The 25,599-nt window shown below is 35.7% G+C and overlaps 1 protein-coding gene across 1 annotated transcript in view; it reads right to left on the bottom strand.

Annotated features, from left to right (window-relative positions):
* Window positions 1–25,599, bottom strand: part of Tbc1d12 (TBC1 domain family member 12) — a 117,860-nt gene that overhangs the window by 50,039 nt on the left and 42,222 nt on the right. Inside the window, exon 2 of the mRNA XM_004838539.4 lies at window positions 14,788–14,908. Coding sequence (XP_004838596.2) covers window positions 14,788–14,908 — 121 coding nt within the window. The remainder of the gene's footprint in view (window positions 1–14,787; window positions 14,909–25,599) is intronic.

Below are 25,599 nucleotides of genomic sequence, written 5' to 3'. Positions count from 1 at the left end.
TGTATGTATTCATTTATTTCAAAGGGCTATTTAAAGAGTAGTTCCGTGTGAATGTCCTGGATTCAATACCCAGTGTCACAAAAGCAAAACAAAATGTATATGCTTAGTGTTTTGTGCTTATTATCTTCTGGGGGGAAAACTTTTTCAAAGAAATTGCACCACAGCTTTGTATGTTAAAATCAAATGCTAATAAATGGAAATGTTAAGGCAGAATACAAGCACAAGCACAGTTTATTGATCACATTGGCACTAGGAGAAAGTGTTTGCCTTTTTAAGTTTGGCCAAATGATTTTTGACATTTTCTGGAATCAAATAACTTAATGTTATCTCTTAAGTCTACACAATGTTTAAATAAGTTGGTTTAACTTTAATTAAAATAAGGTATTTGGGATATATTCAAGTACACAGATTAGCTTTCCTGACAAAAAGCATGTTTTAGTGTGTTGCTTTACATTTTAGAAAGAGCTATGCATCTCTGTGCACACATTTAAAACAACTTTTTTTAGAACTGTGAGCTATTACAGAATTTGTTAGAACCACTTTCACTTGAAGCTAAAATAATTTACTTGACTCTCTTACACAGTTAAGTATGGGCATGTGGACTAATACTAAATGCGTATCCTTAAATAGATATATGGATTTCTGAAGAAAACAATTGGTGAATATGTGGGGACAGGGGTCTGTGGGCAGGGAAAGAACAGAATAAGGGCCTCATTAGGTTTTCTGGCTAATCCTGACTAGAAGGAATTAAAACTCTACTACCGAAATTCCCTTGGGAACAGTCTCAAGGACAACAGTGGAGAGAGAGGGGGAAAAACCAGATAGCACAGATGGCATTGGGACTTATCAGTGAGAGAAGCTAACAGAGCACAGAGAAGGCCAAGTGCAGGGAAGCCAAGAAACCAAGATAGCCATCCACCCCACCTGCAATAGAATGCAGGGTGGGGAGAACCAACTTTACCACATCCCCTTACTAACTCCAAGCTAACCATGGATAAAGCTCCTCCTAACCAACCAGTTGCTCATCCTGAAGATACGGATAGGCAGAAAGAAGTCAAACAAAGCCCACGAAAAGAAATACACACATAGGCAAGGGGCCCAGCTTAATCCAAGGACAGCTCAGGGAGCTAATTGGGTTATGGCAAGCTCCAGGTAGAAGGAGCTCTAGCACCCAAAAAAGCAGCCAGGAGCAAAGCCCCACTGATATTCATCTTTCCAGAGCCCCTTCTCCCTCCCCCCTTCCCAGGGCAGCTTCCTATCTTCTGCTTTTTCCTCCTTTCAAATAAAGTATCTTCCTTTCTTAAACTGTGACCCTTTAATTTGTTACGGGTGCTGAGTTTACGATCCTGGTTGGCTGCTCATGCCAGCAGAGCAGTGGTACCTCCAGACTCAACAAATACAGTCAAGAGAATGTAATCACAATATACGGTGTCCAAAATACTCTAGTTAGAAGATATTTCTTCTATCAATATTTACTGGCTGAAAACAGATGTGGTTTTTCATACATTTTTATAATGTTCAGGGAGGGGCAGCTTTATAAACACCACCTGGTGCGCTATGGAATGAAAATATAAGATATCTGTGTATTTTGAGCTTTAATTTTTCTGTTTACCAACTGACCAGTGTTATTAGGTCCAGTCCTGGTTGTAGAAAGAAATGTTACAGTACTGCAGGTAAGAATTATAATTATAAAGCTGGATATAGTGCCATATGCCTGTAATCCCAGCCTTCAGGAGGTTGAAGCAAGTGGATCATGGGGCCAGGGATTTAGCTCAGTGGTTTCGCCACCTGCTGCGCAAGCGCAAGGACCCAAGTTTATCCCCCGTACCAAAAAAAAAAACAAACCACAGTGTGAAGCAGGTGGATCACCATGAGTTCAAGGCCAGCTGGGGCTACCCAGTGAATTTCAATACAGCCTAAACTACATACCAAGAACCTGTCTCAAAAAAAAAACTAAAACAAATAAACAAACAAAAAGGACTTAAAATTATAGAAAATGAAAGAGAAGGTAGCAAATCTATTTTATGAAAATTCACTGGTGCAGTTTCTATTATAGTAAAAATAAACCATAAAACTCTAAATTAAAAGGAGGGAAGACCTTTGTCTAATTCTTATCTCTAGAGATCTACTTCTAGTAATCATATATTGGTAAATCAGCATGTGTCCTACATGTAAAGCCCATAGCTATTTGTTCCAAAATCACCAAAAGTAATGCACTTTACAAGCAAGCTCTGTTTTGGTTTTGAGCTTTTTATTTTTATTTTTTCCAATGGCCCAAATGAATTTTTGGAAATCTGATTCTTGTTATACACAAAATGAAGTAACTTCCTGTGAAGCTTTCATGTTAAATGTGCCTGCACAAGAAATGGTCACTTAGAATGTTTATATTTATTGAAATGAAGATAACAGCTACCAATAAACTCCTTGAGGAATAGAGGGAGAGCTTGGGGAAAAGAATAATTATTGGGGACCTGTAAGCAAAACAGTTCCCAGAGTTTATCCAGCACTAAGAATATTTCACATTCTCACAGACCAGAATGGAAAATCATCTCTAAATATATATGACAATAAGAAGAGATGCTCCAGAAGGACTCCTTGTTGGATGTCAGACATGAATTTTAGACTGCTGAGTGCTGAATAATATTTGACTTTATTTAATTCAGAAGTTAAGTCTGATATGTCTCAACATGAATCTTCTATGGCTTATAAGCCTTTTTTTTTTTTTTCAGTGCCTGGGATCAAACAAACCCAGAGCTTGCACATATTAGGTAAGTGTTCTTCCACTGAGTTAAGCCCACAGCTCTAAATTTTATTTTTAGTTCAAGTTTAGAGTACTTTTTTCTTTAGAGTTAATTTACCCCACAACTAAGAAATTATTAATGAAACTACTTTCTTCTACACTGATTACTCTTTTAATTAATAACACCCAGGAATTACTTACTAGAAATTACAAAAAAATTGTCAATGAATTTGAAGTTAAAGTAGCAGAATCTATCCAAAATTAAGCACAGAAAGAAAAACATAAATGTAACTTTAGAATAATATAAAGTACATGTCATTGGAGTCTGAGGTACAGGGGAGAAAAATATTTGGGGAAATAATAGCTGAATTTTTCCAAATTTTATGATAACTATACCCACAAACCCAAGAAATCCAACAATTCTAAGAATACAAATAAAACCATACCAAAGGACACTATATAATTAAAGTGCTGAAAGTATGTTAAAAAGAATTCTTTAGTCCAAAGGAAAAAAAGTAACTATGTAAAAAGAACTGAAAGTGAAAATGGCCTTAGACTTCTATGAATTCATGCAAGTCAAAAAACAATAGACAAATCCCCCCATACTGGGGATCAAACTACCTGTGAGGCAGGCAGAGGCACCACTGAGCTAAATCCCCGGCCCAACAAATCTTTAAATTGCTGAAGGAAGTAAAAAGTGCAGAGCACAGGGTAAGGCCTGGGGTACCTGTTGTCTCAGAATACTACTCCAAGAAAAAATAGCTTTTAAAGTGAAGACACATAAAAATATTGTCAGACAAGCAAAAACTAAGAAAATTTTGTCAGTAGATGTGTAAGATATTTGAAGAGAAATTCCTCAGGCAGAAAGAATACATCACAGGGAAACATGGATTTACATAAGGAAATAAAAAGCACCACAAACAATAAATATAGTCAAACACAGAATTTTCTCATTTTAAAAAATTTTTAGAGTATATGTGACTATTTAAAACAAAATATATTAGTAAATGTAATAAGGATTTTACAGCACAAAAATCAGAGGGGAGAAAATGGCAGTATACCATTGTAAGATTCTTAATATTACAGTCAAAGTGCCATAATATTATTCGAAGGTAGACAGTAATAAATTAAAGGTAAATATCTAAAATCTTAGTGTAGCGATTCTTTTTTTTTGTTGTTATCAGGGATCGAACTCAGGACCTTGCGCTTGCGAGGCAGGCACAGAGCCACTGGGCTAAATCCCCAGCCCTAGTGTAGCAATTCTTAATGTGTAATCAGAGAACTTGTATACAGGTGATGGTTTCATGGGATCCGCAAAGTCAAAACTATATTCATAATAAACAAAGAAAAAGTGTTTTAAATTGAGTGAAAATGCAAGAGAATACTTCTAATTCATTTCATTTTATAAAACTAGCCTTACCCTAATACCAATACCATACAAAGACATTAGCAAAACCAAAAACTGTAGACCACTATCTCTCATGAACATAGATGCAAAAATCCTGAACAAAATACTAGCAAACTTAATTCAACAAATGCAGCTGGGCATGTAGCTCAATGTTTGAGCATTTCCCTAGCATACGCAAGGCCCCGGGTTTAATCCCCATTAACATACATATACACACACAATGAATTTAATAACATATAAAAAGAATTGTTTACTATAGCCAAATGGAATTCACCCTGGGTGAGCGAAGCTGGTTCAATTAAAAAAAAAAATCAATGAGTGTAATCCATTACATCAATAGTCTAATGAGAAAAAACAGTCACCTGATGTTACTGTTTATATCTGGATGACCCCTCAAAGCCTTATGTGCTCATAGGCAGGGGCTTGTGGAAGGTGACTGGATTATGTAGACAGCAGAGCTGACTTGCTGATAGAGGTAGGGTCTCGTGGGAAGAGGTGGGTCACTGTGGGGCATGACCTGAAAGGGTGTATCTCCCTTCTTAGTTCCTCCCTCTATCTCTTTCTGCTTCCTGGCTGCTAATGAGGTGAGGAGCTTTTCTCCACCATGCCATCCTGCTTTGGAGCCAGCTGACTATGGACTGAAATGTGAGCCAAAATAAAACTCTTCATCTTTAAGTTGTGTCAGTTATGTACTTTGTTCCAGTGTTGAAGAAAGTGACTAAGACATATGAGCATATAAACAAATACAAAAGAAACATTTGACAAAATCTAACTCACTCTCAGTAAACTAGGAACAGAAGAGAACTTAATAAAGAACATTTACAAAACTTTGCAGTCAGTATTACATTTAATAGTGAGAAACTAAACACTTTCTTAGGAACAAAGCAAAACTATCTCACCATTGCTTTCCAATATCATTCTGAAAGTCCTAGGGAATGCAATAAACAGGAAAAGGAAGGAAGTTCAAGACTGAGAAGGAAGAAATAAAACCGTCTCTGATCATGATGACATAATCATCTATAGAGAAAATCCAAGAGGACCAACAACAACAACAAAAAAATTTCTGGAATTAATAAGCAACTACAGGGCCGGGGATTTAACTCGGTGGTTTCGCCGCCTGCTGCAGAAGCGCAAGGACACGAGTTCAATCCCCAGTACCAAAAAAAAGCAATTACAACAAGGTTACAGGATATAAGGCTAATGTACAAAAGTCAATCAATCATTCTATTACATACTAGCAATGAAAAAATGGAATTTGAATTTTAAAATAAATTACATTAGCATCATACAATGAAATGGATATAAATCGAACAAATATATACAAAATATATATGAGGAAAACTATAAAATTCTGAACTAAAATATTTCAAAAGGGAGCAACTGGGGTATAGCTTAGCCATAGAGGACTTACCTAGCAATCACAGGCCCAGGGTTCAATCCCCAGTACCACAGAAAGAAAAAAATGTATATGTCAAAAGGAACTACATCCCGGTGTGGGGGTGTCAGGCAGTCCTGCAGAGGGAGCTTTTCACTAGGCCTTGAGGGACCCTGCTGCCAGGTGCTGCCATGCCAAGCTGTGCCCAGAGGATCAGTGAGGAGGAAGAATATCCTCATTGATGTCCTGCTCCTGGCCTCAGAGCCAAGGGAAAAAAAAAAAGGAACTCCATAAATGAAGAAATATTCCATGTTTATGGATAAGAAGATTCCATGTTGTGAAGATGGTAGTTCTTTCCAAATATACAGATTCAACATAGTTTCAATCAAAGACTAAGTGACAAACTGATTCTAAAATTTGTACAGCACTGCAAATTCAAAATAGCCAACTCAATACTGAGGTCTAAGATAAGAGGACTGGCACTACCCAAATTCAAAACTTAACACAAAATTACAATAATCAAGATAAGTGGAGTTGGTAAAAGAACAGACAAGTCCAAGAAACAGAATATAGAGCCCAGATATACTCTCACATAAGTATAATCAATTAATCTTTACCAAAAGAGCAAAGATAGTTTTTTCAACAAATGGTGCTAAACCAACTGCACATCCATATGCAAAAAATGAACCTACATGCAAACTTTACTCCTAGCACAAAAATTAATGCAAAATACATCACAGACCTAAATAAAATTCAAAACTAAAACTACTAGAACATAGGGAGAAACATAGATGACCTTGAGCCTAATGACTAGATCAACAGATATGATCTATATATAAATGTTATTAATAATAAGCTAGAGTAACACCAAATGCTGAAGAGGAGATGGACAAGAGGAATTCTCATTCTTTGCTGACAGAAATGAAAATAGTATAGCCACTTTGGAATACAGTTGAACAGTTTTTTGTGAAACTAAATATACTCTTCCCCCCAATTCAGCAATCATACTCCTTGGTATTTACTGAAATCAACTGAGAACATGAACCTATACAATGATGCTTATAGGGTCTTTATTCATAACTGCCAAAACCTGGAAGCAATAAAGATATTCTTCAGTAGGAGAATGGATAAATGAATTACTATGTATCTAGACAATGGAACATCATACAAAGAAATGAAGCCAGTTGTGCTGGCACATGCCTGTAATCCTAGCGCTCTGGGAAGTGGAGGCAGGAGGATCACAAATTCAAACCCAGCCTGGGCAAATATAGTGACTTGATGAGATCCTCTCTCAAAATAAAAAAAAATTTAAAAGGATTGGAGCTCAATACAAAGGCCCTGGGTTCAATTCTCATTACAGCAAAAATAATAATAAGGAAAGAAAAAGAAATTAGTTATCAAGCAATGGAAAGACAAAGAAGAAATTTTAATGCATCTTACTAAGTAAAAACAGGTTAACCTGAAAAAGCTAAATACTGTATGATTTCCACTATATATTCTGGAAAAAGTAAAACTGTGGAAATGGTAAAAATATCTTGGTTGTCAAAAGAGAGGAAGGAATGAACTGACAACACAGATTATTTTTTTAGGGCAGTGAAACTATGCTGTATGATGCTACAACCGTAGACACATCATCATACACTTGTAAAAACCCATAGAGAGTACAACACCAGCCTGCCATGCAAGCACAAGGCCCTGAGTTTGATCCCCAGCACCAAAAACAAAAACAAAAAAAGAAAGTACAACACTAAAAATAAACCCTAATGTAAACTATGGGCTTCAGTATGGGATTTAGGTGATAACATGTCATGTACATTCATCAATTATAACAAATGCACCACTGTGGTACAGGATGGTAACATGGAAAGAGGCTGTGTGTGTAAACATATGAAATTCTCTGTTATAAATGTAAAACTGCTCAAAAATAATTTTATTAATTTAAATATATACATTAGCAAATCAAATCTAGCAATATACAAATTTGATATCTACGACTGTTACTTATCCCAACAAGCAAAGTTGGCTTAACAATCAAAACCAATGTTTACAACTTAATAATAAGAAAAATGGCTAAAACATGTTTTTTTTTTGCCAAACAAAACTGAATAGAGAATTTTTTGACTATAAAATGTGATATAACAGATTTGAAAAAGAACCAGCTAGGGTTATAAGAATTGAGAAACACAAAATTGGCTGTAAGAATTCAAATGTATGGGGCCAAGGGATCTGTATTCTTAACATATTCACTAATTGGTTCTAATAAACCACAGTGTTTAGGAAGAAGAATCATAGATATCTTCAATAAATCTTAATGTTCTCATGTACAGACCTACTGCTTTCTAATTTAGCTTCTTTAATGTCTCCACAGGTTTTTTATAATATATGAATTTGAATGGTTAAAATTAAGTATAGAAAAATCTTCCTTGTTCATACTATAGTGCCTTGTTCTAAAGATTATATGTTAGGGTGTCTGGCAGATCATCTTGAAATGAACAGAAATTCCTTGTGAGCCTGGCCAGCTCTCAAGGACGATCTCTTTCTTACTGAAATAAAAGAGGCAGATGTTTGTTCCCTGGGCACTTGGCCAGTTCTTGGGGGCCATAAACTCCCTGCATCTGATCATGCACACAGTTGGGATACTGCCACTTTTGTTTCAACTGCAATTTAAGGGGCCTCACTGGTAGGGGGACTTTGGAGTCTTATCTGAGGAGAGGACACTCTACCCTTCTCAGTCAGAACCCTGAAAGACATATAACAGTACTCCTGGGGATTGGAGTTGGAATTTCAGGTGTTGAAGCTCTTCCAATCTGGTGATGTAACTTTATGTACTTTCCCTTTCTTCTGTGTAATCATGTGTCAATTAACAGTTTATTAAATTTTGTTTTACTGCTTCTACCTTGCTGTTAGAGGGATTTGTTGTTTGTGAATCTGGACCTCTAAATTAAGCAGCTGCAACTACTGTGCCCTGTTTAAGGTTACAGAATTTGATGTCTCAGTACTTTATTTAAAAGTATTTTGGATAAAACCTAAGTTTCTAAACTTATGGCTAATGACCCTTCACCATCTATTCTACATCCCCAAAATACCAACTGTTATGGTTTTGATCTTAAATGTACCCCCAAAGATTCATGTGTTAAAAAGCTTGGTCATGAGCCTTTGGTGCAACCAGAAGTAGTGGAACCTTGTTTGAGGTGGAAACTACTGGAAGAAGTTAGATCACTACAGGCATGCTCTTGAAGATTTTGGGATCTCAGTCCCTTATCTTTCTGCTTCCCATTCATGATGAAGTGAGCAACTTTGCTCTACTGTGTGCTTCCCACTATGATGTTCTGCCTCAACATGGGCCCCCAAACAGGCCAAGCAGATCATGAACTAAAACCTCTGAAACTGTTAGCCAAAATAAACCTTCTGAGTTGATTTCAGGTGTCTGCCACAGTGATGGAAAGCTAACATACCAGCCAACTAACAAAAGAGAGCATGCTGTTTCCTATTTCCTTATTCAATTTCCTCTATCCAGAAAAGCGTTCTCCATTTTGCTTGTCTGGTGAGTTCTTACTAATTCACCAGAACACAATGCACACGTCATCTCTGAGCAGAAGAATCATTCTTTCAACTCTACTCTCCCACTCTCAACACAACTCTACCATAGCACTCACTACTCATTATATGTGAATCTCTCTCCTCTCCTGTAACACTAGAATAACTAAACCAGAGGTGGTGAACCTATGGCATGCGTACCACAGCCAGCTGTCTGTTATCATTGAAAGCTCTAAAAGGATCACCATCACTGCCCTAAACACTGTCTATTGTATTATACACAGTCAAGGTTTGTTAAATAAATTGTGCATTCAATGAAATGAAAGTTAAATCCTAAAGTTAAATGAAAGTTAAATCTTAAAGAAGAATCTAGAATCAGATTCTACTTTGGGATAGTCTAAAGTGCTCTGATTAAGAAATCAATACCTGGGCGGGGGATTTAGCTCAGTGATTCCAGTGCCTGCCTCGCAAGCGCAAGGTTCCGAGTTTGATCCCCAGTACCAAAAAAAAAAAAAAAGAAAAAGAAAGCTGAGATTTAAAAAAAAAACAGAAATCAGTACCTTAAAACTTTTATTCCTTGCCTGTCAAATTATGTGACAGTGATTCAACTACTCAACTCAGAGAATGACATCAGTGTTGATGAAAAACCTGAACTATCGCCTAAGTACTACAACCTCATTTTCACATGAAAAATGCCAACACAAAAATAATGCCTCCCTCAATTCACTTTCTACTGAAAGAATGTCAGTTTGACATAAATAGGGTATATTCAATATAGGATGCAACTGTATTATACATAACACAGATCATTTGAAATCATTCTAACTGTACCTTGAAGGTCAGAAGGCAACCACATTCCAACTTTACCTATTAACTAAGAAAAACCAGAAATCCAGGTCAACTGGACTACAATATAACTGAAAATTATTAATAAATAATTATTAACAAGGCTCAACAGTTATTAACAAGGCTCAATAACTGGTTCACTAAGACACAAGCAGAAATTCACACCTCCAAGAGAACATCTGATAATCCTCAAAAAATACTATGAAAAAATAATAATACTATGAACCTTCTTGTGTTTTGGGAATTGATCAAGTTAAATGCCAAACTTCAGTGTGACCTATTATCCTAAAATGTTTTATGTTTCTTTACTATTAAAAGGGAAAACATTAAAATTGGCCAGCCATTTAATAAAATTTACTGTATGAATAAAATATTTTAAAACTATTTAACCATATTTAGTATATAAAGTTAAATTTTATATATAGAAACATATTACACATATTGTGACACTTTGGACTTGAAATAAGTTGCATGTATGTAATACTATATAAGTAAAAAATATACATATGCAAAAATAGTAATATGTACTTCCCATTTAAAAATGAACTTTAAGGCCTGGGATTTAGCTCAGTGGTGCTGGCGCCTGCCTCACAAGCTCAAGGTCCTGAGTTCGATCCCTAGTATTAAAAAAAAAACAAAAAACCTTTAAAAGACCTAAAAATGTGATAGAAAAGTGAAATGAGATATTTTATAAATAGTATCATCATGTGCTATTTGTGTCACTAATACTAGAGAAAAAAGTTTCTAAATCAAACTTCACTTTCCTATTTACTTAGCATGTAATCTTATAGCTATCTGTGGATTAAAAAAAATTTTGGCCCAATAATAGTATTATACATAAGAATATGGCAACTTCTTTCTGAAGCTTTTACTGCTTTTAAAATTAGTATCCAATAAAATAATAGTACTACTTAAATCCATTAACTCTTACTGTGTTGCCACTCAAGAAGCATAGTTTGGGGCCAGGGATTTAGCTCAGTGGTTTCGCCACCTGCTGCGTAAGCGCAAGGACATGAGTTCAATCCCCGGTAACAAAAAAAAAAAAAGAAGCATCGTTTGCTTGCTTTTTGTGGTACTGGAGATTGAACCTGTACTTGGCAAGCGCTTCACCACAGAGCTACAACCCTGGTCCTTTTTGTTTTTATAATTTTCAGACAAGGTCTCACTAAGTTGTCCAACCTGGCCTCAAACTTGCAATCCTCCTGCCTCAGCCTCCTGAGTTGCTGGGATTATAAACACATGCCACCAAGCCTGGCTTCAAATATAGGCTTATATTCATGTTAAAAATCCAAGGCCACGAAAAAATGTTTTCAAGTTGCAACAGCAACATATAGTTGTAAATTTACCATAATAGAAAATCATGCCCACTTTGAAAATAACCACTGCAGGGAAGAAGACAGCAAAGTTAGACAACACAGAATAGAGGGCACACATAGAAGTGAGAGAAAAAGCAGAGGGGGGAGGTGCAGAAACATGTTCCATCACGTGGAAGAATTGATGCATATTTTGAGGGAGGAAAAAGGTCAGAGGAACAGTGACTTGACTATCCATCATGCCTTCTAGACAACAGAACCACGAAAAAGACAGCAAAATACAGACTTAGTACCTAAACACAGTTGGAAAACTTAAAACTATATGCCTAGGACAAAATCAACCAATAACAAACGCTGACAGGGGTGTGGAGAGAAAGGAACTCTTCTCCATTGTTGATGGGAATGTAGATTGGTGCAACCACTGTGGAAATCCGTATGGAGATACCGCAAAGAAGTAGGACTACAGGTCCCATTTGACCCAGCTATTCCCCTACTGGGAATCTTCCCCCCAAAATTAAAAGAATCATACCACAGCAATATATGTGCACCTATGTTTATAGTAGCACAGTTTGTAATAGCTAAGGTTTGGAAACAGCCCAAGTGCCCATTAACTGGAAACTGGATAAAGAAGATGTGGTTTTTCTATAAAATGGAGTACTACTCAGCCATAAAGAATGAGAAACTAGAGCCATTTACAGCTAAATGGATGCATATTGAGGCCATACTCTTAAGTGAAATAAATAGAACACACATGTGTAAATACCGAATAGTATCTCTAGTGTGAGAAACTGAAAGTGTAAATAAGGATGAAAATGATTAAAACGAATAACTGATAATTTGAAATAGGAAAAAGGTCCAAAGGGGTAGGGGTGGCAGGAGGGGAAGGGGAAAGAGAAGAAAGGAAAGGAAAAATTATGAGAAAGAAAAAAAAAATGGAAACAAAGTCTATGTAAATAGGGAAAGGTGGTGGGTGTGAAGGGCACATAGGTAATGGGGGAAAAAATAAGAACTAAGATACATCATGTTCAGGTACAAACACCCAGTGATAAATGTAAATGTATTGTATACCTAAAATGTACCGATTAATATATAAATTTTTTAAAAAGAGCTTATTAACAAGAAAAAAAAACTATATGCCTAGGAGAAATCATCATCTCAAAGTGTCAAAGAAGGGAGTACAGATAATGACAACTGCATTTCAACTCCAATCTTCTCATATAGATAATATCTGTTCCTCGCTGATTACTCATGAAATTTTCAGACTCATGAAAGAGAATGGTAGGCCTTGGTTTTCCAAAATGAACATAGCAGAATAAAACCAAAGCAACCATCAGTTAAAGATAGTTATTCAATCAGTAAATTATTTGAGACCTATAGTAAGAAAATATTGCAAAGTGTTAGTGTTAATTTACATAGGTATAAAAAAGTATTCACATGAAGATACATCATATAAAGGTACAAGTACCCAATGAGAAATGTAAATGTATTGTATACCTAAAATGTACCAATAAAAGAATTTTTTTTAAAAAAGTATTCACATGAACATTTAAGACAAATTGCTAAAAAGTCAGGAACACAGTAATAAAACTTCAATAGCAAGACTACTCTTTGGACTCTAGAAGGCAAACTTGGTCTTTAGGAAAACTACACAAAAGTTACAGGAGTTAAAATTTAAGATGTTACAACAGCAGAGGTTCACAACCTTTCTTGGTTAATGACATCATTAGTATCTCAGTAATTTTTTTACATCACCCCCTAAACCAAAAGAAATAAATGACCACTCTGTTTAATACGTAGTATGTGAACAATTTAATAAGAGTTAATATAACACTAAAATAAGCATTAAAAAAGCACACAGGAAAAAAATCACATAGGTTGAAAGAAATATTTTACTTCATTTTTAAATAACCAAAACAAATTATTAATTGGCATGTATGCATCATGTACACTGTACAATTTCTCAAACCTTGAAATCAGATTAGACACCATCAGGGCCGGGGATTTAGCTCAGTGGTGCCACGCCTGTCTTGCAAGTGCAAGGTTCTGAGTGTGACCCCCAGTGCCACAAAAAAAGACAGGTTAGATACCATCACTCACCTTCATTTCCTGTCCCACACTAATTTTGTATAGTATTTGGTGTTTATCACAACAACCTCAGAAAAAACAGATTCACAAAGGTATGATGCCACAGAAAAATATGTAATACCACTTAACAATGTTGAAACTGTGTTTGTCTTCAGGTTAATTTTCTATAACATATCCAACAAAGGTAAAATACCACTATGTTTGCCTCCAAAAATTTAAATATCTATGGTTCTCCTATGCCTTCGTTGTGGCACAGCAGAGTACCTGCATACCCAGTTTGGGAACCCAGCACTCTAGTTTTATGTTCCAGCAACTATACAAACTATTCATTATTTTAATTATTTATAAATAAAATTAACTACAATGCTTTTAAAGATCCCATAATTATTTTCCTATACTATTTGGGAAACCTGTTTTTCTCTTGAACAATAAGAGGAACACTAATAAATCCTTATAGAAAGAAATTTTTTTCAATTTGAAGATGATTATTGCCTTAATGTGATTATTTTTATAGATCTTGTCTTGTGTTAAACTTGGTAAACTATGGAAAGAAGAAAAACAGAAAATTAATTTTTTATTCCCTTCGAAGCAACAATTTCTCTGATGTCTAAATACTGCAAATTGGGCTGGGAATTTAGCTCAGTGGCACCGTGCCTGCAATCAGAAGGTCCTGAGTTCGAACCCTGGTACCAATAAATAAATAAATAAATACATACATACATACTGCAAATTGATCCAGTCTCATTGCTTTGCAGTCTCACTGATGCAGTACTGAATAGCACAAGTTTAGGAGTCAAATAAGTCTGAAAGTCTTAAGAGCTCAAGAACATGGGTATCAGGCCGGGGATTTAGCTCAGCGCAAAGCACAAGGACCCAAGTTCAATCCCCGGTACCAAAAAAAAAAAAAAAAAAAAAAAAGAACATGGGTATTAATGTTGGTATTAGAAGAACAGGGCTGTAAATTACTATAAACAGACTGTGTGACAACTTTTCTCACTTACAAAGTCCTTTGTTTAAACAGAACAGTGGAAAAGGGACAAAGGAAGGAATTCAATTGGATAATCTCAGTTTTTGCTTTATAAAATCTATGCCATTAGCAAATGTTATCAAGTTCAACTGGAAGGATGTGGTAAGAATAACTAGCTAAGTTTTTTTTTTAAAGCTATCCAAACAATAACTGGGAAAGAAAATCAATGTTCTATTACTTTAAAGCAGTGATGGTGAAACTTTTAGAGTTTTCAATGATAACAAACAGCCCCCTGTAGCACATGTGCCATAGGTTCACCACCACTGCTTTAAAGAATTTTCAAAATCATAAGCAGAAAATATTGTGGCCTGTTTAAAAAAATAAAGATGACTGCTAAATAACTATAATCCCAAAAATTTGTATCTAGAAAAATAAAAATGAAAATACATATAGTTAATTATCAAGAAAAGAATGATTAAGAGCTATGACAAACTATAGAGTCACATTAATACTCACCTGCTGAATGATTCTGGAAGTTTTCTGAAGGTTCTCTCTGGGTGGGACTTTACCAAATAATTTCCAACCAGGAGCACTATGAACAACTGATTTGAGTTCCTTTGTCCTTAGAAAAAGATTTCTGAAACACAGAAAAGTTACATGATTGTATTATTTATAACCAGTGAGCTATCACATAGTAATTTTTATATCAAATTATTTTATTACAATCCCCTTTGGTAAGTATTATAACCTAATTCACTGTAAGCCAATGGCAAAACAAATATTCCTAAATTGCTCTTTATATTGCAGGGTGTTGACAAAAGTGTCTACTGTAACCATCATTTATTGTAAGCTCTCTGTTTTCCAGGTCACGGCAATGCATTATCCCATGTCCTGCACACGCCACTAATGATCACTTGTATCTTGTCTCACTGTATGGAAAATGAAACTCCAGTTTGTAAGCATTATACACTTTGCTAGAATAACCAAGTGAGGAGCACAGGTAGAATTCTGTATCCGACAGTTCCACTATATGATCCAGGCATGCTGTTGCATGCCTAGAATCCCAGCACTCAAAGTGGCTGCGGCAAGAGATCGCAAGTTCAGGTCCTACTTGGCCAACTCAATGAGAACCTGTCACAAAATTTTAAAAAATAAATAAAAAGAGCTGGAGGTGCAACTCAGTGTGAAGGCCTTAGGTTCAATCCCTGGTACTGAAAAAAAAACAAAAACCTGTATGACTTCAGAATCATATAGTTGTAAGAAAAGAAGTCTGTTGCACAATGTACAATTTCTCAAAACCTTGAAGTCAGATCTTTATATCGTTCAGGCTGGCCTTGAATTCGCCATGTAGCCCAGGGTGGCCTCAAACCAATGATCAGCCTGCCTCAGCCTCCAGAGTGCTGGGATAACAGGTGTGCAATACCACACCCAGCTGAATTTATTGTCTCTTAAACCCATATTCATCCTTCAATATATGCTTTATGGTAAAAAGAACTGCTTTGAGCATTACCCCTTTAAAATAACATTAGCGTATTTAGCTTTCTCAATAGAGAACACTGAAGGGATACTGAAGGAGAAAGGGGCTCTCTATTGTTTTGAGCTGCGGCAGTCAGTGGTATGGGCATGAAAACATGTTCAGCCACATGTCCAGACTGTGTAGTCCCTCAGCAAACTTGCAGCCTAAGCTTAGAGAAGGCTTTCCCAAAGCCCTCTCAGCATGGAAACATCCCACCAAAAGCCTCCTGACAGTACCAATGTTTCAATTCTCTCTGTAAGTTCCACACAGCAAACCTGTCACCTGCTCCTAGACAGTTCTCACAAAGCCATTTCTCCTACAAGTTCCTATTCAACCTGCCTGCACCTGGGAGGTCTCCCATCCATGTTAAAAACGTATGAGAAAATCTTTGTTGCCATGGTTCATGAAAAGAATTATTGAATAGGACACCAAAAGCATGAACCATAAAAGGAAAGAAATTATGAAACAAGTGCAATCAAATTTAAAACATTTGCACTTCAAAAGAAATCACTGATACAGGGCCGGGGAAGCTGCCTGCCTTGAAAGCGCAAGGTCCCGGTACCAAAAAAAAAAAGAATTACCACTTAGTCTATGGTATTTTGTTATGGCAGCCCTAGCAAAGTAATATAAAATACAACAGAATATTAATGAACCACAAAAAGGAAAAATGTTCGGAACACCCTACAATCTGGATGAACCTTGAAAACACTGTGCTAAGTCAAATGATCCAGATACAAAGAATCTAGTATTGTTTAATTCTCTTCAAGTGAAGTACCCAGAACAGGCAATTCATGGAAACAGAAGTAGAACAGTTGTTACTAGGAGCTAGAGAGAAAGATTGAGGAGTTTTTGCTTAATTATTACAGAATTTCTGTGTGATGAAAAGTTCAATAAGTAGATAATCATGATGGTATAATACACTATGAAGATATCTAGTGGTACTGAATTCTACAACTGTGCATAACTAAAATGGCAAGTTTTACACTATATTTAATAAAAATTTTATTTATTTACTTATTTATTTTGCAAACAAGATCTCATTATGTTGCCCAGGCAGGTCCAACTCCTGGGTTCAAATGACCCTCCTGCTTCTCTGAGGAGCTGGGACTACAGGTGCATGTCACTATGCCCAGCTAACACAATTCTAAAAAAATACAACAAGAACACTTAAAGATAAGCCAAAGATTAAGATAAAACACTTGTATCATATATATTTGAGAAAAAACTTCTACTCCAACAATACAAAGAACTATTACAGTTCAATAATAAAATCTTTCTTAAAAGCAAAAGATTTGAATAGACATATTAAAACTAATAAGCTATATGAAAAGATGCTCAGTAACAAAATCATTACAGATATGCAAACCTAAACCACAATAAGATAACACTTCATACCCTCAAGGAGAGCTATAATAAAAAACACAGGCAATAACAAATGTGGAGATATTAGAACCTCATACATTGCTAATTATAATGTTAAAAAGAGTGCAGCCATCAAGGCCATACTGTTAAGTGAAATAAAGAGGATACATGTGTAAATACCAAATAGTTTCTCTGGTGTGAGAAACTGAAAGTGTAAATAAGGATCAAAATGAATAATTGATAATGTTAAATAGGAAGAAAAGGTCTAAAGGGGTAGGGGAAGTGGGAGGGATAGGGGAAAGAAAAGAAGGGAGGCCGGGGATTTAGCTCAGTGGTTCCAGCACCTGCTTTGCAAGTGCAAGGTCCCGAGTTCATTCCCCGGTACCAAAAAAAAAAGACTAAAAAAAAAAAAAAAAACCAAAGAAAAGAAGGGAAAAGAAAAAATATGAGAAAAGGAAAAAATGGAAACAAAGTCTTTGTAAATAGGGAAGGGTGGAGGGGTTGAAGGGAGGGCAAGGGAAGGGGAAAAAAATAAGAACCAAGATACATCATGTACAGGTACAAGTTCCCAATGATGAATGTAACTGTATTGTATACCTAAAATGTACCGATAAACTTAATGAAAACAAAAAAAGTTCAGCCATTTTGAAAACAACTTAGAAGGTTTTTAAAGTTTTGTTTTGTTTTTGTACCGGATATCGAACTCAGGACCTTGCTCTTGCGAGGCAGGCAGTGGCACCCCTAAGCTAAATCCCTGGTCCTGGTGGTTTTTTAAAACTGTGTAAAACTCAGGCCGGGGATTTAGCTCAGGGGTTCCGGCCCCTGCCTCACAAGCGCAAGGTCCCTAGTTCAATCCTGGGAACCAAAAAAAAAAAAAAAGTGTAAAACTCAGCAATTCTATGTCTAGGTGTCTACTCAAAACAAATGAAAACGGGTTCACACAAAGATTTTAACAAGAGTATTAATAACAGCTTTGTTCATAACAGAGCAAATGTGAAGACAAACCAAATAGCCATCAATTATTAATGTGTCAACAAAATGTGATACAATATATCCACCCAATAAAATAGTATTCAGCAACAAAAAGGAACAAAACAACTGATACATGTATGCTAGGACATGTATGAACTCAAAAATTTATGCTAAATGAAAGAAACCAGATATATACAACCATATATACAACGATATAGAATTATATATATTGTATAATTCTACTTACATGAATTATTCAGGAAAGGCTAATGTGTAGAGATATAAACTAGATCAGTGGTTGCCTTGGGCTGAGGGTGGGAAAGGGGATTTGACTACACATTGGCCTAAGGCAATGATGGTGAACTTTTAAAGGTTTCAATGATAAACAGCTGCAGCACATGTGCCATTAAGTTCATCACCAGTCACCACTGGTTTAAGGGATCTGTTTCATGTGATTTTGGCACAACTTTATAGAGATACTAGCAATCGATGAATTATACATTTTAAATGGGTGCATTTTATGATACATAAATACAATTTTAACAAAACTTCAGACTATAAAAGATGTTTGACAGATCATCAGAGACAATGAACAATGCCCAAAGCTGGTCTTTCATCAAGTTCAGCAAAATAAAAAAACTTCCAATGTGATTTATCAAAAAAAGATAGCAATAAATAAAATGAGGAATAAAGAGAAGAAAATAAAATCAGATACAACAAAAATCTTAAAAACAAGAGAATATTACAAATAGATCTTTGGTAATAATTTAGAACATTTTGATATAATAGCCAGATTTATTTTAAAAAAAGAAAGAAAATACAACTTACCAAACAAAAGAAATAGAAAACGTCAATAGTCCCAAAACATTTTAACAACTAAAGTAATGATTAAAATCTAAACTACAAAAAAATTGGGCATAAAATTATTATATGAAATACTCCACAAAATTTTCAAAATATAGATTATGCCAATATTGTATAAGCTATTTTAAAAAATAAAAAAAAAATTTGCTACCCCAATTTGTGAGGCCAATATGAACTAAACAGCAAAACCAGACAAGAATGACATATGACAGTAAAACTGCAGACCAATTGAACTCATGAACATAAAAGTGAAAATCTTAAAACAAAATATTAGCAAACTAAATACAATCATAGATAGATTTGTCTCAGAAATGTAAGTGTCAAAAATTAGAAAATATTTAATGTTAATCAATGTATTAGCATATTAAATGTTATTCAATGTTAACAGAAAAACTATTATATATTCATATAATTTAATGCACTAGCATATTAAATGTTACTGAATACACAGAAAAACTATATGATTAGCTCAAAACAATCAGAAAAAAGGTAAAATTAAACACTTCATTTATGATAGCAACTGTTAAGAGAACCAGAAAAAAATTTCCTTATCTTGATAAAGAACACTTACCAAAAACCTATAGTACATGTCATTCTTGATAAAATACCAGAAACATATTCTTTTGAAATGAGGAACAAGACAAGGATGCCACCATCCCCATCTCTACTCAACATTCTATTGAAGGTTTCATCTAGTGCAATAGGGCAATAAAGAGAAATAAAAGGTAGGAGTACTGGAAAGGCAGAAGCAGAAGTCATTATTCACAGTCATGAAAATCAACAATAAAAAAATCAAAAATCTACTATCAAATTATTAGAAATAAAGAGTTCAGCAAATGGTTGATTATAAGATTTTTTAAAATTTGTACCCATCAACAAGTGCTAGAAACTTAAAACTTTGAAAGAGATACAATGACAACAACAACAACAACAACAGCAAAATAAGGTATCTGGGAATAAATCTAACCAGAGTTTTACAAAACTTTCATGGGAAAAATAAAATGACACAATCCTACTGACATACATTAATACTGTCAAAATGGCCATACTCTCCAAAGTGATATAGAGATTGAATGCAATCTCAATCAAAACACCAAAAGCATTCCTCACAAAACTAGAGAAAACAATCTTAAAATTTATATGAAACTAGAAGAGATCCAGAATAGCAAAAGCAATCCTGGGTGGGGGCTGGGGATACAGCTCAGTGGCACCATGCCTGCCTGGCAAACACAAGGTTTTGAGTTTGATCCCCGGTACCAAAAAAAAAGCAATCCTGGGCAACAAGAACAAAGCAGAAGGCATCCTAATACCTGACTTCAAGTTATACTATAAAGCAACAGTGATTAAAAACAGCATTGTAATGGCATAAAAACCGACATTTGGATCAATGGAATAGCACAGGGGTATGAAACATCCCCAGACATCAGCTATTTGATCTTTGAGAAAGGGGCCAAGAACATACACAGGAGGAAAGCCTATTCAACAAGAGTGGTGCTGGCTATCTATTTGCAGAAGATTAAAGCTGGATGCAAATCTCTCACCATGAACTAAACTAAAATCAAAGTGAATCAAAGATTTAAACATTAAAACAGAAACAATGAACTTACTGGAAAGTAAAATAGGTAAAACACCTGAAGTAATAGGTGTAGACAAGGACTTTCTGAACCAAACTCCAACTGCACAAGAAATAACAGCAAGAACCAACAAATGGGATTATATCAAACTAAAAAGCTGTACAACAAAGGGAACAACAGGGCAAGGAGACAACCTACAGAATGGGAAAAAAGTTTTGCCAGTTATTCCTCAGATAGAGACCTAATATCTAGACTATATTAAGGACTGAAAAATTAGACAACCTAGAAGACCCAATCAAAAGTGAAATGCATAGACACATCTCAGAAGACGTAAAAATTACTAACAAACATAGGAAAAAATGTTCATCATCTCTGGCCATTAGAGAAATGCAAGTAAAAACAATGCTAAGATTTCATCTTACACCAGAAAGAATGGCAATCATCAATAAATAAAATAATAACAAGTGCTGGAAAGATGACAAGGGAAAGAGGAATTCTTCTACACTGTTAGTGAGAATATAAACTAGTATAGCCACTATGGAAATCAGTGTGGACATTCCTCAAAAAACTAAAACTAGAAATTCCATTTGACCCAACTATTACCCTTCTAGGTATCTTCCTGAAAGAGTTAACACAATCACATTGGGGCCATAATTCATATGTCTTACCACTGCGTGGCTTGAACCACTGCTGGTACATTCATGACTGTCCCATGCGTGACTATGCTATTTCTACCACCAGTGGTATAAGCTGCCCAATGGGATAGTCTTGGATATACCACTGATGATGGTTCAAGCCACCCAGCAACCTGTATGCCCATCAACAGATAAATGAATAAAGAAAATGTGGTATCTTTACATAATGGAATATCACTCAGCCAGAAAGAAGGCTAAATTCTAGACATTTGGAGGAAAATGGATACACCTGGAAATATGTTCAGTGAAATAAACCAGACACACAAGCTTAAATAGCATATAATAACAGCATAATAGTTCTTATTTAAGTAGGCAAAGTACAAATAAAGAACAAAATAAACTGATAGAAGACAAGGAGATAGATCTTTGGCAAATGAGAAAGGGTCCAGGAAAATGAGGGAGAGGTGAAGAGAAGTAAAAAGATTTAAGATGTCTCACAAGTATCAAATACCCATAATGAATGTAAACATATGTCATAAACATGAACTAAAAATAATAATAACAAGAAGAAAGATAATGGGCAAAAGGGAATTAGAGAAGGAGGGAGGGAGAGAGGTGAGAAGGGGAAGGAATTAAAGAATCAAGGTGTGTTATGTACATGTACCTATTCCCTAAGATGCATGTACACTTCATGTACTACAAACATGTACCAATAAAATTAAAAAGACCTAAATAAATAGAAAGGTGTTTAAAGAAAGAAAATCATAAAAATATCAATTCTCCTCCAAATTTATAAATTTCATGTAATATCCATGAGAAGCCCAGCAAGAATTTTGAGAGCCTTGAGGAGGGAAAAAGTTCTAAAATCTGTATTAAAGAATAATGGCTCAAGAATAAGACAGTTTTGCCGGGGATTTAGCTCAGTGGTTCTGCCACTTGCAAGCACAAGGTCCCAAGTTCAATCCCTGATACAAAAAAAAAAAGAATAAGACAGTTTAAAAGAGACAGTAAGGCTGATTTGTCCCATAAAATATCCAAATCTGCCATAACATTAGTTTTTAGTACAATGTGGTATTGATACAGGGACAAAGAAATTAACAGAAAAATAATATACAACTCAGAAACACACACAAACATTAATGGAAAGGGGCAATGCAGATAAATGAAGAAAAGACGGATCACTTTATAAAACCCCTGGACATTAATGTAAGGGAAAATGAAATCCCTATAACAAATCACATTTAAGAGTCAACTCCCAATTAATTAAATAGTTACATATGAAAGGTAAATTTTGGAAAGTTTAAAAAAAAATTCTGGAGAGTTTTTCTTACAATCTCATCATAGAGAAGAATCTGAAAACAAGTCCCAAAAGCACTGTTTTTAAAAATTGGACAAAATCATCAACATTAAAAATAAAGACTTTGGCTCAAAGAAGAGTTTAACATAGAAAAAATAAAAAGCAAAGTCTTTGTAAATAGGGAAGGATGGAGGGGTTGAAGGGAGGGCAGGGGAATGGGGAAAAAATAAGAACCAAGAGAGATTATGTAAAGGTCCAAATTTCCAATGATGAATGTCATTATATTGCATACCTAAAATGTACCAATAAAATTAATTTAAAAATAAAATAAAAAGACACAAATTTGGAGCAGAAACTCTAACACATATAAATGACAGAATATTAGTACAGGTTGGGCAAACCTAATATAAAAATCTGAAATGGAAAAATTATGAGAAAAGGAAAAAATGGAAACAAAGTCTTTGTAAATAGGGAGGGGTGGAGCGGGGGAAGGGAGCACAGGGAATGTGGAAAAAATAAGAACCAAGATACATCATGTACAGGTACAAGCACCCAATGATAAATGTAAACATATTGTATACCTAAAATGTACCAATGAAAGAATTGAAGCAAAAAAAAAAAAAATAAATCTGAAATGGGCCAGGGGATTTAGCTCAGTGGTTCTGCCGCCTGCTTTGCAAGTGGCAAGGTCCCGAGTTTGATCCCCGGTACCAAAAAAAAAATCGCTTCTCAGCCTTTTGGCTAGGATCAAGTGTAAATATCTGAAATGCTAGTGTCCAGAAATCCAAAACTTTTTTTGAGTGCCTATTATCAGTGGTGGCGAGCCTATGGCACATGTGCTGCAGCAGGCTGTCTGCATCATTGAAAACTCTAAAAGGTTTATCTTCACAGACCTATATGATGCTTAAAAATTTTGAAGTTTTGCAGCATTTCAAATTTTGTTATTAGGGATGCTCAGCTGATAAAGTCTATACTAATATTTCAAAATCTGAAAAATTCCAAAATCTGAAATACTTCTGACACCAAACGTTTCAGATAAGAGATAATTAACCTATGTTCAAAAAATACAAATAATCCAATTAATCATGTTCATAAAAGACAATCTAATAGAGAAAGAGTTAAAAGCTACTGTACAAAGAGGGAAATCAAATACCAAATGGCTTAGCTACTTTGCTTCTTTCCTGCCTTCTGCATGCCCTGGTTTAACATGGACGTTTCTCCTCTGTGATGCCCCTCTGCCATGACAACCTGCCTTGGAGCCAGCTGACTATGGACTGATACTTCTACAAACTCCTTTGCACTCTACCCTAAGAAAGCTGTGCCAGGAGCAGAGCGCCCAGGACTGACTGAGCCCAGCTCTGTCCGGCTGGCTACACCTACTTGTGACCAAGAGCTAAAGTGAACAAGGGAGAGAGGGCCTCTCTCAGGCTCCCTGATGATAACTGAAGCCCACTGGAAAAGTGAAGAGAATCTCTGCAGTAAAGGCCCACCACACCACCATACTTGGTAAGTTAGAGGGATCATCACCTCCCATCAGAAACTGGACTATCTCCAGGGGAAAGGCAGCTGGAACCTGCAAGAGAATCTTGCACAGGTCAACCCTGCAGGAGGACAGGGAGCTCAACTTGGGACTTGCAGCCAGAAATCTGCCTGAATCTCATGGGTCTGTGACTGGCTAACTGAGACTCACTGACTTATAACTGCACACTGCTGCCCACGTTGTCTATTGTGTCAGAAGAGTCATACCCTGAAGGAGTCCCTTCATTTTTATCTTTTATTTGTTATTTTTTAAATTACCACTATTTTTATCACTTATTTTTAATTTTTTTCCTTCTTTTTCAACGCTTTTAAATAAATTTTTTATTTTTCTCTTTTTTCTTTCTTTTCTCTTCTCCTCACCCTCACTCTCTCTCTCCCCCTCTCTCCCTCTCCCTCACTCCCTTGCTGTCCCACATTGTTCTTCATCTCCCTCTGTGTTCCTCCTCTGGCCCTAATTCATATTTCTTCTTTATTTTACTATTCTTCTCTTTCCTTCTCTCACCTGTGTCCTCTGGCCTCACTGCTAAGCTTCCTCTATCCTACCTACTTATCCCTCCCACCCCAACTCCTTCTAACTCCCCATTCTGAAGGGTAAAGTTGCTATATTGAAGAGTTTATTCACTATAAACATATGTTGGGTTGGTCCTCGATTCTGATTTAATTCACACAGTTAAAGGTGACAGATTAATAACTACCACAAATTGTCATTTTCTAAGAGGTACTCGATGATATTGTGTTGCTAATTGTATCACTTGGGCTAAGGTACTGTGATTGATCTAATCAGTTGTCCATCCTGGTAGAAAAATGAGTCAGACTCAGAGCCATTAGAGACTCAAAACCTAAACACTAGCTATATCTGGAAGACACCTCTGAGAAGCAATCATTCCATAAGGGTTTTTAAAACATCAACATAGATACTTACAATAAGCAACTTCAAAGTATCAACCCAAGAACTAAACCAAGGACAGTACCAAAAACAAAACTGAGAAGACATTTAAGTAAGGCAACTTCCACCCCACAAAAGGCAAATTCTGGGGGAAATGAGGTGGAAAAGTCCAATAATCAACCACCTGGACACCCTGAACTGATGGCACAGTAAGTAACAAAACAGATGAATGAGGCTCTAGAAAAATTCAAAACAGAAATAATCCCCCAGATAACTACAGAGATGGTGAGCAGAATGAAAGACATAATTAGAGGCTCTAGAACAGAAACACATAGAAAAATAGATGAGTTCAGAAATATGCTGGAAGCCATGAATGGCAAGCATAAGATATGGAAACCATGATCACCCAACATAAGAAAGAAATGGAATCCATGAAATAGATTCAAACAGATATTCAGGAGATTAAAAACTCCCTTGAAGGCATATATAACAGATTAAGGGAATCTGAAAATAGAATATCAGATATAGAAGACAGGACTGCTGTGAAGGCCCATAAAAATAGAGATTTCTTAAAAATAGTAAGGGACCATGAGAAATCAATCCAGCAGCTGCTAGATGATGCAAAGAAGAACAACATAAGACTAATAGGAGCCCACAAAAAAAAGGGGAAAATACAATTGACA

Source organism: Heterocephalus glaber, unplaced genomic scaffold (assembly GCF_053883595.1).
Source record: "Heterocephalus glaber isolate CG9 unplaced genomic scaffold, H.glaber_assembly_v1.0 deba00001497, whole genome shotgun sequence".
Lineage (NCBI taxonomy): Eukaryota > Metazoa > Chordata > Mammalia > Rodentia > Bathyergidae > Heterocephalus > Heterocephalus glaber.
This window is presented reverse-complemented; position numbering and strand designations above follow the sequence as displayed.